The sequence below is a fragment of the Mercenaria mercenaria genome, unplaced genomic scaffold (genome assembly GCF_021730395.1).
Source record: "Mercenaria mercenaria strain notata unplaced genomic scaffold, MADL_Memer_1 contig_4708, whole genome shotgun sequence".
NCBI lineage: Eukaryota > Metazoa > Mollusca > Bivalvia > Venerida > Veneridae > Mercenaria > Mercenaria mercenaria.
The window spans coordinates 1409-14412 of record NW_026462957.1 but is presented as its reverse complement, the minus strand read 5'-3'; the positions used below and the strand labels follow the sequence as shown (position 1 = coordinate 14412).

The window sequence follows — 13004 nt, the reverse complement described above, 5'->3', positions numbered from 1 at the left end:
GTTTTGGAAAGTATCTGCGTGTTAATATCTGACAAAATGCATGTCTTTATCATATCATTATTACAAATTGTTTTATACAAGCCAACTTGTAATGAATGGTCTTCATGCCAATGTAAATATAAATTCGTTCAAACGCTCATAAGATGATTAAAGTTCTTAATGTGTGTGTGTGCGTGCGTGCATGCGCGTGCGTGTGTGTGTATTCGGGTTTAACGTCTTTTTCAACAATTTTGCAGTCATAATATACTGTTACCGATTTTACAGTGTTAGTAACATAGAAAGGTAGGCAAAACGAACATAGACGATTGTTACGTACAGTTGACGCAATTTCAAACATGCTGAAAGTGAAAGTATGTGCACTAATTAATTTCTTATCTTACAGGTCAGGAGTTTAAAAGGAATATACAGAAAACCTAACAAAAGCTGAAAATGGAGACTGAACTAAACAAAACACACACATCTCTGTTTACAAATTTATGTAATGCCAATTTTGTAAGTACATTAAGTTTAAAAGTTTCCATTTGCCTTGCATTGCGCTCGTGCACGTGGTTTTAAGTTAAAACTTGAAAAGGTTTATTCTATCATGGAAACCAGAAAAGATAGTGACAACGGTATGACTGAAAAGCAGCTGCATTATAATGCAGAGTCTGTGGACAAACGACCCCCAAAACAAATTCTTTGTTCCACAACTGAAGAGATCAGTACGGATTTAAGTGATGAATCTGCAGTTATGAAAAATGAACATTGTTTCAAGGAAACAGGAGTGAAATATCGAAATGGAAATGAAAAAACATTAGCTATGAACAAGGAGGAAAGGGAAGACATAACTGATTTTCAAGAGAAAACAGATAAAATAGATGGATTTTGTGATATCCATTGTGATGATTACTGTAACGTTGGATCTGTAACATTGGAGCAGCAACGTTGGAGCAGCAACGGTATTGCAAATCCTACAGATAACACTCAGCCCAGTGCTGAATCTAATGAAACAAACAAAGACAACGAGAAAGATGGTCTTAAGAAGGAAAGTTCACAGAATAACATGAGTAACAAACCTTTATCTGACCACAGATTTAAACAGACAGTAGTATTTAGAATTAAACATACCAGTATGACATTGTTTGATTGTAAATCCATGACTTATGTTGGAAAGAAATCGGATGAAACAATGCATTGGCTGTTTACATTGAATTTTGAGTATATGCTTAACAGTACTGTATTTGCCCTAGGCTATCTTCCGCAGCAAAGAACCATTTATCTATGGGATACAAGTGAGAAACTGTTAAGAATCCTAGATGACGAGTTCATGAGGCGAATACATCTCGAAACGGAGCATTTTAGATTAGCTACATTAAGCCTTTGTACTCGGTTGTTTTTCTGTGAAGTCAGAAGCATGCATCTTGCTGAAGAAGGGTTTTTCTGTGACCGTGATAATCAAGTAAAGTGTTTTTCATGTGGTGTCATATTTGATACGGAAAATACAGACCAACGTCATCACTATGACAACTGTCGCGCCACCGAAGATTCGTCTGAAACAATTGCAGATAATTATGGGGCAACCGCAGTTACCAACTTCATGCTTGGAAATGCACCTGTACAAGAGGAAAGGGAAATATCTTTGCGTCCACGAGATAATGGCGAGCGGATGAGATTAGGAAACACAGCTTTTGTAAGTAACCTCTTTGATGTGAATTTCCCAAACAGTCATTTTAAAATAACTATATTGTAGATATGACGATATGCTAAGTAAACAATTATCAAGGGATAATTATTTCAGAGGTCATTTTGCACGTTACTGGTCGACACGACTAGAGCAATGTCATATTTTCAAATATCTATATATATATGAATGAAACATCGCATTAGCTAAGAGAAATAAGTACTTTCGAATGACGATATTCAAATACAAGGATTAAACGTATAGTGAGACACATGTTTAAATCTTTCTATTTAAAAATGAAAAGCGTATTATCACAATGTAACAAATGTAAACTACCTTCACAATAAAGCCTTATATAACCGGTCGTATACTACGAATTTTCAGTGATGAACTGGTTGAGATGGTAGGGGAGGTTTTATTTCCGAGGCAACTCTGGTTCGATTCCAGACTAGGAAATGCTTTTTCTTGCTTTAACATTTGTTAAGATAGTTAAGAAACAAAACTAATTTTCATAATATAACCAAACTTCAATTTTAAAAAATCATTATAAGTCAAATACTGTATTTACCATTCTGTTATCGTAAATGTATAATGCCTACATCAACTTTACTTGTAGATGCATCAGACAATGCAGGAATCACAGCCTTCAACTACAAGCGGTAAGCTAATTAATACTTTTCATACGTTTTAAGAAGAAAAAAAAATATGATAAAAGCATGCACCAGAATGCCACGTTCTAAGAACCCAGCCACTGAAACCGAAATTCTACAACTTTGTAGGTATGAATGTCATGGAATGTGAACATAATTGAAATGTACTCAAACATACGCAGTCAAAGTAAATACTATTTGCTTCTTTGTCATTATTCTTGGGTATCTATTTTGTATATATATGTACATATCAATCATTCACGCATCCCTTCATACACGACTAGGGGAGGCTGCGTTTTATGACCCATTGCTTGTTAACAATTTTCCTAGCAAAATGGTTTATTGAAATTACGTTCGAAAATTGCAGCATTTTCGCTTGCAAAGTCCATCTATTAGATTATATGGTATAGCGGAATACAAGATAGAAAAATCAAATTAACCGGCTGAAGAAACCTTTTATAATTTAATTGATCTAGGATTTCATTAAAATCCTTAACTGATGAAAGTGATTTACCGAGTTTTTACATACTTTAAGCATAAGCATAAGTAATCAAATAAATTCATTTTCATATATTATTAGAAATTCTTTAAAAGTAAATTTTAATTTCCTTCTTTTTTGTTTAAGGTGCCTTGGTAAGTTCACCGAGCGTGGGAAATGTGAGAGAACCTGACCTATTACAAACGGATACCTTCCCAGTACCATGCATTGTTCAACAACCTCGAACAGTTAGCCAACCAGTCACAGTACCGACGAATGATTACTGTGTGACACGCGGAGGTACTTTATCTACTGTAAGACCACATATATCTTTGCTAAACACCGCCATAGGAAATGGCGCGACGTCTGCTACTAACACAATTTCTATAGCCAACAGCGGAAGGGAGTCTCCCTCTTATTCTTCACATTCAGTTGTCTCGGCAACGCTTCCCACAACAAGTTCAACAAATGTTCATTCAAAACCACCTTTGTTAAATGCTGAGAGTAATTCAAACACAAGAAGTAGGCCAGGCGAAGATACCGCGAAAAAATCAAAAACAGTTCAAAGAAAAGCTGATGGTATCAACATTGTATCAGGGAGAGAAAAGAGCACTTCGGCGCCATCTGGAAGGACCAGTGCCGATCGGGTGAATGTTGAATTAGAGGGGGCAGACATCTCGAGACTAGTCAGTACCGTTGTCACAAATAAGAAACCAGATGCTGAACATTCCACTGCAGTGGAAGGTACGATGGCAGCAAGGAAGCCAAAATTTAAAATGTCACGCTCTGACACAGCTTCAACACCAAGATCGGAATCACAATCAAATCCCTCAGGTCAAGCAAATAAAGCAGCATTGCAATCATATCCCATATGTCAAGCCAATAAAGTAGTATCAAGAATTGAAAAGGAATCCACTAGAAAAATCTTCCCTGAAGATAGAGTGTTACCCATACCCCTAAATGACTGCAACAAACAAATACCTGTACAATTTAGTATAGATAATAATCGCCTTCAGTCTAGGACTGACACGGAAACGGCCGCATCTGGACTTTGCATGAAAAGTGAAGAAGATGAAAGAGATATGTGCAGAACAGTCTATTCGACCCTCGAAGAAAGAATTTTTTCTTTTCACCGATGCGAAACAGTTATCTTTGAACAAACGCCACAAGCAATGGCTTTAGCTGGACAGTTTTACACTGGTAGGAAGTCATTTAATTGTATATGCACATAGATATGTTTACATATAATTTCATAAAAATGCATATGTACATTCATCAGTTGCGAATACACCAGTGATAAAATAGCAGCAGTTATTTATGGTTGCCATCAGACAATTGATAACGGTAATGTTGTTAGCATTAACCATTCTAATTTGGTAACCATCCACAATTATAGTCTACTTTTGTTTTATTTCTAAAATAGACAATTATACGTATAGTAAAGACTTAATCATCTCAAAATATATATTAAATGAGTCCGTCTTGTCAAATGACAAGTAATTTTTATCAATTTCAGGTGAGAGGGACGTCACAAAATGCTACATGTGTGGTGGTTCCCTGTCTGAATGGGAAAGAGGTAAATACTGAAATATATTTTGAATTAGAAATATTTTAAATGAAAATAAAAGAAAAACAGTCTGTTTATAAGGTAAAGATCCATCAAACCAAACAGTTTTACTTATACACATACTATTGAACGTACATGTTTATACTTAAGGCAGTATTTAAATGCACCCTTCGCACGGTAATAATTAAGGTCGTGCTGCAAGTCAGATTTGCTTTCTTTGTGATAACTCACAAGTGGTTGCATTATGTCGAAACATTACTAGCGTAGAGAAGTTATACACATGTAAATACACTGAACAGCTTTTACAATCCATATCTAACATAACTTTGAATATCTCAATTTTAGTTAGATTTATTTGAGGACGAAGCACTGTAAGTCACTCTTGTGTAAACGTTTGCTGATCCTTTTTATATCTTATCGGGTCTTTAGTTTGTATTTGACCAATGTATATTAACAATTTCAGATGATGATCCTACTGAAGAGCACGCGAAGTGGTTTCCTAATTGTTCTTTATCAAAAAAGAAGTAGTTTGAAATACCTACTGTGCGTGTCGTTTAAGTGTTGAATTTCCGATTTTGAATTCGAATATCTTCGTTTTTGAATCATAAGATGATGACGACAATTGTCTGATAACATATGTGTTGAAAATTTCTTGTCAACATATTTGACTTTTTTGTACATTAGTAATGTTAGAATGGCTGGCTGTAAACAATTAGTTTAAACATTTATGTTAATTTAAATTAATAATATGTAGTTTTGTGTTTCCGTTCTTGCATCGCATACCACAATGTTGGAGAGTACTTTCATAAAAACCGTTCTCAACTTATGAAAATATTCATACATTTTTTTCTGTGTTTCATTTTCAATTTCTTTCTTTTGATATACAGTCATAAATGGTTTAGCTCTGTAATATTGCATCTAATTATGATTTTTCACTTTATTTACTTTATACAATTGAGGTAATAATATGTTTATCAATTATTCGAATAGTAGCCATACTGTTGCATCTAACGATACACTAATTGTATACACTTTGATTGTGAACATTATTTATCTTGTTTGACTAAATGACTTATAGTCTCACTTGGCTGGTTCCTTGCTTTCATGCTTTTGAAATTTTATGTTTATATGTAATGTATATATCAATGTAATGAAATATGTATTTACTTATTAACTAGCTTTTTTACTAACATGAAAACGACCACGATTATCGATCCCAATATTTCATGCAATTTTTCCCTTGTACGAAAGCATATATAGACTAAAGTACATTTTTACATTTATCATTCCATGACATATACATTCCTGGTTTGAAATATCATATTACTTACAAGTAAAGGCACACTTGTTTATATCATAACATTTGTAAATGACGGTTGTAACTTTTGAACCACTAATATCCTTTTTGACCCAGTGTGATCTGTCTTTCAAAAAGAGGTATCAAAAAAGTATAACATATAGGTTTGAACATCAAAAAGCAAATATGGCTTCAACATTTTGGAAATTCTAGATTATTTCTATAATTAAGAAATAATAAGTTCCCAAACGTGGTTTATCATAGAATAACCCGAGTTTTGAGTTCTTATGCGTAAGAATATATCACGAAGGCCGTAAGCCTGAGTGATATATTGTTCCGCATAAGAAAGAAAAACTCGGGTTATTCTACGATAAATCACACTTCGGAACATATTATTTCGATTCTAACACGACGTACTACTATCAACAGTGTTACAAAACAATGGTAACTACTTTTAACGACCGTGCTGCGCACCTGGATCGGATGACGTCATTGCACGCGAGTGGTTTATTGCAGAATAACCCGGGATAGATTTTGCTACATGTATGTAGGTTATTTGCTGGTCGTGTTAGAATCGACATTATACCCACAAAAGCGTAGTTATCACACTAAACTCTGGACTTTTAGTTTTTAAATGAATTTGAAAGAAAGATTATATAGAAATGAAATTGTATATACTAATGACAAAGACTGTTTGGTCAAAATTAGTTAAAAAAAAATAGATAGCTTTATGTATGTAGAACAGTTTGTTTTTGTATGTATACAATTGTTTAGCTTTTTGAAGTTTGAGGTGAATGCATTATTAAAACGTGACTTCCTACTAGATTTTATTGTGATCTTTGGATGACAAAGAGCATTATTGTATCAGGTAGAGATTCGTATTGATGTGGATATAGCATTTCACATGTCAGTTTCGTTCGTAACAATTAAACGCTGAATAAAGGACAGGGATGTTTAGAAATTTGATTTATTTTTGTTTTAAAATGTCAATATCCACCAAACACTCAGGAAGCATTTTAACTGTTTTCACAATACATTTTTGGCAAATTTATCATAAGTTTATTTCAGGACTTAAAATATCTCTTTTAAAGTTCCTGGTAAAGGAATTAGATTTTGCTGACAGTAGCAGAATGATTATATTTAGTCTAAGAGAATAATGAATTTTAAATATAATTATTTCTTTAGTATCAGTAAATTTGTTTGTTATGTACGAGTAACGTAGTCCCAGGTTAAAATGCAATATCTGGTGTGTGGAGAAAGTTGGTGTTAATCTTACATGAAAAAGAAATTTTTCGTTTTATTTCACGCCAGTCACTTTTTACTTATTTTGCCTGCACAACATCAGGCGCAATATGTCTAAGATTAACTGCTTGCATATTATATGATTGTACATTTTTATGTAATTATAATTATATACATTTTGGCAGTTACAATATTTTTGTATTTATTCTTTATGAGAATTCTCGGTTATTAATGTTCTTCCGAGTTTTTAAAGTAGAGTGCCATACTATTAAACATATTTAATTACCAAATATAATTATGTTACTGATCAAAGACATATTTCTTTAATGAAATATTTATTTACTTACATACTTACTAACTTGCTTATTTGCATGAAAACAACCACGACTCTCGACACTAATATTTCATGCATTTTTCCCCTTGTACGATAGCATATATAGTACATTTTTACATTTATCATTTCATGACTCTTTACAGAGAAGATACGCTTTCATTGTTTGAATTATCATATTACTTATGATTAAAGGCACACTTGTTTATATCATAATTTTTGTATATGACTGCTTTTTAAGAATGTCTAATATTTCGGAATTGATATATTAAGTTGCATACTTGAAAATATGACAACGTTTGTTATTCTATTTTTATGCTGTCGTCATGAAGGTTGTAATATTTGAACGAATAATATCGTTTTTTGGCCCAGTGTAATTTGTGATTTTCCTCTCAAAAAGAGGTAGAAACAAGTATAACATATAGGTCTTAACAACAAAAAGCAAATATGGCTTCAACATTTTGGAATTTCTAGGTTTATTGTTTAATCAAAATATACCCACAAAAGCATAGTTATCACTCTCGTCTCTGGACTTACGGTTATTGTATGATTTTTAAAAAGAGACATATTACATAGAAGTAAAATTGTGTATACTAATGAAAAACACTGATTGAACACAATTAGTTATAAAGTAAATAGATGTACATATGTAGAGTAATGTATATACTAAAGTTTGTTGGTGTATGTATACTATGGTTTAGATTTTTTGAAGTTTGATGTGGCTGTTATTAGAACGTAACTTTTCCTTCTGGATTTTATAATGATCTTTGGATGACGAAGAGCGTTATTGTGTAAGGTAGAGATTCGTATTGATGCGGGTGTAGCATTTTACATGTCAGTTTCGTTGTACATTCTTAACAATTAAACTGTTAAAACATCATTTTGAATAAAGGAATCAAGGCTTTAGGAATTCGACTGACTTTTATTTTGAAAATATCATTTTCTACCAAACACTAAGAAAGCTTCTTACCTTTTTTCATGTAAGAAAAACCTAATGCGGGTGTAGAATTTTATATGTCAATTTCGTTGTACATTCTTAACAATTAAACTGTTAAAACATCATTTTGAATCAAGGAAAAGGGGTTTTAGGAATTCGATTGACTTTGATTTTGAAAATGTCATTTTCCACCACACACTAAAAAGCATTTTAACTTTTTCATGTAAGAAGAACCTAATAATACTTTTTTTGACAAATTTATCTTAAGTATACTTCAGGACTTAAAATATCTATTTTTAACGTTCCTAGTAAAAGAACTATATTTTGCTGACAGTAGCAGAATAATTATGTTTCTTCCAACAAAATAGGGATTTGTAGATATATTTCTAAATACTCACCTGCAAATTTGTTTGTTTTGTACGAATGACGTAGTCACAAGTTAAAACGCATATCTGATGTGTGGAGAAAGCCTGTAAAACAAACTGATCTTATTTCACATCAGTCACACTTTACTTATTGTGCCTGCACAACGTCAGGCGCAATAGTGTATGAGATTAACCGTTTGCATTTTATATGATTGCACATTTTTATGTTATCACAATTATGTACATCTTGGAAGTTACATGTTTTTGTATTTATTCGTTATGGAAATTTCCGTTTATTCATGATCTTCAAGTATAGTCCCATTCTAGTAAAATATCTAATTACCAAATATAATTGTGTTACTGTTAAATTACAATTATTTAAAGAAATCATGTAGATGTGTTTTGTTGTAAAACATCCATTTGTAAACAAAATTGTAACCCAAGCATTATATATAACCAAGGAGTTTGAAACACTAATACTAACTGGAATCATAAGAGATGAACGAAAATTTGTGTTAAATGTGTAGGCGTGCCAAATTACGCATAGTTCTGCCAGTGATTTTAACAGCCAGTTTTCTGTCACAGGAACACTTTTAAATGTCCAGCATCCTTCGTCAGAATTCGGCCGTGTCTGTTGTATTGCAGTCGTGTTTGAAAACAATATCCATGTTCCTATTGTAGTAAGTTATGTAATTTGCTACATTTTAAAAAAGTCTCATATTTAATAGTATGGATTACCAGTTATAACTGGACTGCATCCATTCAATTTTCATATGAATGGAAACATCAAGAAAACTTATGTTTCCATTTTGGTTTTGGGGATAATATAGTTTATAATATATATATTGAAGAAATGTGAAAACTTTTAAATACATTTACGAATTCAGAATTAAAGCTTTTATTGTTTGAGTTGATATACGTATTTCAGAATTATAATTCTATAGAGGTCTGGCCATAAGTTGTTTTAAGATGTTTCAAAGTTATCGTAATTTAGTATAAAACACCCATAATAAATTGGTAGTATATGAACACATCATCATAGAAAAATGTATGGTAATAGGAAACCTTATTTTAACTGTCTTGAGTAGTTGTGAACTTAATAGCAATCGTTCTATTTAATAATTGTTAATGGTAAAATAGCTCTAAGACCTATAATGAAATAAAATATCAATGCATTGGATTTTTAAGTGTGTTCTTCATATTTCAAATATAAAATTGTTCAAATTTGATCTCTGTTGTTATATTTCTTTGTATATTTTAGAATGATTATTCCCTTTTCAATATATACATATTTCTCACAATTATGCATATTATTATGACAATTATTTTGTCAGTATACAAAATATAGGACGCACGTATGTGACCTATATAAACATTACTTGGTATACAAACTTTGCAATTTATTTTGTGTTATCATAAAATTTTACTTCCGCATTCATGAAATCGTATATTTTGTTCCTTTATTTATATACATTTGGTACTGCTTATTATTTGGCAGTGGTAACATGGTTATTTTTCATTCAGCACAAGTTTCCTGTTATTCGTCAGTGGAAGCATGTCATTCGGCACTGGTTACATGTCACCCGGCAGTGGTATCTCGGCATTCGGTAGAGGCTACTTGCCAGTCTGCAATAGTAACATGTTATTAGGCACTGGTAACTCCTTATTCGGCAGTGGAAACTTGACTTCCAGCACTGTTTACCTGTCATTCGGAAATGGTAACTTGTCATTCTACATTGATAACTAATCGAAATATGAAGATTTTCGATGGGAAAAAGCTCCCCTCAAATTATACCTATAAACCCTGTCGGTGCCGTTTGTGCCTTAATACGGATAATAAGAAATAAAAAAAAGCTTATGTAAAACTAACACTCCTGTGATGATTCTCTGGCTTCGAAAACACTTTCAGAGGACCATCATGCAATGCAACACTACAAAAATGTCAATGATATATATTTTAAACTTTCAGTGTGTTTTTTAAGTTTCGCTTAATATTAGCTTCTAAATAAGCCCTGAGGCGTTGATATTTGTGGCCGTATCTTAGTAGTTTGTCAAAAATATTATGGCTATATAATCGCTGTGAATTATGAGTAGGGTGTGTGTATGAAAGTGGTGTGTAGGATACACGTATTCGTACATGTACTTTACTCTCTGTGTATCTTTATTGCCATGGATATATTATTACTCCGTATGTACATACATGAACTCGTCATGTACATATATTCGCCCTAGTCACCAGGTACATGCATATACCGTTTTCTTCGTGTACGTGCGTTCACTCTACTCCCCGTTTACGTATGTGTACCCTACTACTCATGTAGATATGTTCACCTTGTTCACCATGTATACATGTGTACTCTACACACTATGTACATATGACTGTGAACTCTAATCGTCAATACATATATCTATCACAATCACCATCTACATACATGTACCTTACTTACCAAATACACGTGTATATGTTACTCACAATATAACATGAAACTATACTCACAATATACACATATGTGTATCGAATCCATCATTTATATATATGTATCGTACTTTCCATGTACACACGTGTACGCTTCTCACAATGTACTATACATACATGTAAGCTGTGCACTTTGTACATATGTATGCCATACTCATCATGAACATATGTGTGTACCCTTTTCACCATATACATACGTGTAAGCTTTGGACTGACTGTGTAAATATATGTGTCATACTCACCATCTATTCCCTATATTTACCACTTCCGATTGACAAGTAACTGTTGTCAAATAATCTGAATGTTTCTTCGTCTTCTATTGGACCTGTAGGATCGTTGTTTTCTTCAAGTTGTATGAAATTCAAGCTTTGCAGCGAGGCCTGATGATGCTTTTTAACAATTTACAATAATTATGCAAATTATATATATATATTGTCTTATTAATGGATATGTTTCAATTCTTTTTTAAAACAAATGTGCTGAAAATGTTATTTACATTTACATGGCAATAAATATATATTTAAAACAAATGTCATTGTACATGTAATAAAAGTAAACAAAACAAGGACAAAGAAGCAACAGGAACAACTACGTTAAAAGACAGGGTCTTCAGTTTTACCTTGACTATGAACCCGACCTAATACATTGAAGGCTGGAATCTATTACCTATAGCGCAAGGGAGACAACTCAAACAGTCTTTATAACATCCATGTACTGTACTAGTAAAAGGAGACTTTTTATTTCAACTATAAAGCGATAAACAACAGTTTACGCTAGTTTTACAAGAACTATGGAGGCAACTTAGGAAAGCTGTTTTATTTGTCAGCCAAATTGAAGATTAAACAAAATAATGAAACTTCATGTTTTATTCGTATCTTTCACGACGGTGCGGTTCTTGACTTTATTTACAAGAAAACATTTTAGCTTCATTTTCAGAGACTAGTTAATAATAGACAATTAAATAGAAACCACATACCTATATTCTCAAGATGTTTGGCCTTAATTGTGCTCTGTTGGCCGTGACTAGTTATACTTTGATTGTTTGTTTTTCTTTGCCGCTTTTCGTTCCAAGGCGGAACCCTACTGTGCTTCTTCTTTTTGTGTATTTGTGTCTGTTTGTTACATCTGTGTGATTATTTCATTCGTTTCTGTCAGCCACTGTGCATATGAATACAGTTACACATACCCCTATTTCCATGCAGAGTATGGGCGTCTGCGTGCTTTGAATGTGGCTTTACCTGTTGGACTTCCAGTCATTTTCTCCTAAGTTGTGATTGGCAAAGTTATAAAACCTTTACCAACAGCCAAATATGGACGTGAACGTACAAAAATCAATAAATGGACAACGTAAAACATATATACAACGAAGACAAACACAGGAACACAGTGGGACACCGCGTTTTGAGTAGGGGCGTTACCGGAAAACGTTTTTATGTTATATAGTGGTATACATGTATTTCAGAAGGCCTCGTTCTTGGAACGTGGCTTTACGTATTAGATGTCTTTGTTTTTATTAAACAAATTAGTATATGAAATAAATGCTGGCTCTTATTTGCTATTCTACTCAATTTGTTGAAATTGTTATTTACATTTTATGCAGTCTTGTAACATTAAGTGACAAAGAATCGAGGTTTTAAAACCAATGTCATGGTAATATAAGTAAACCAAACATGGTCAAAGAACCAATAGGAACAGCTACGTTAAAGACAGGGCCTTCAGTTATGAACCTTACTTTGAATCCGACCTATTCGCATCTAAGGCTGGAAATTATCAGCACGTGTCTTTATTGCACACATTTGTCTGATAGCTCACGAGAGACAACTCAAACTGCCTTAACAACATCTATGTACTTTACTAGCAAAAGTTGACCTTTTGGTACAACTCGAAAGTGATTTAGATCATTTACACGTTAGTTTTACAAGACTTATGAAGGCAATTTGTGAAAGATGGGTTTTTTTTCACATCAAATTGAAGAGGATATTGAAATAAACATTTTAGCTT

The 13004-nt window shown here is 32.9% G+C and overlaps 1 protein-coding gene across 1 annotated transcript; it reads left to right on the top strand.

Annotated features, from left to right (window-relative positions):
• Positions 1-386: 386 nt before the first annotated feature.
• On the top strand, positions 387-9756 carry LOC128554089 (uncharacterized). The gene is made up of 5 exons (XM_053535321.1): positions 387-1669; positions 2277-2319; positions 2936-3988; positions 4305-4364; positions 4819-9756. The coding sequence occupies exons 1-5, from the start codon at positions 584-586 to the stop codon at positions 4881-4883; spliced, it is 2307 nt and encodes a 768-aa protein (XP_053391296.1). The 5' UTR covers positions 387-583; the 3' UTR covers positions 4884-9756.
• Positions 9757-13004: the final 3248 nt, after the last annotated feature.

Bases quoted from the DNA above. Each gene is read 5' to 3' on its own strand.
- LOC128554089 (XM_053535321.1), top strand. From the start codon at position 584: ATGGAAACCAGAAAAGATAGTGACAACGGTATGACTGAAAAGCAGCTG. The intron at 1,670-2,276 runs GTAAGTAACCTC...CTTTACTTGTAG, and splicing joins GATTAGGAAACACAGCTTTT to ATGCATCAGACAATGCAGGA. The intron at 2,320-2,935 runs GTAAGCTAATTA...TTTTTGTTTAAG, and splicing joins ACAGCCTTCAACTACAAGCG to GTGCCTTGGTAAGTTCACCG.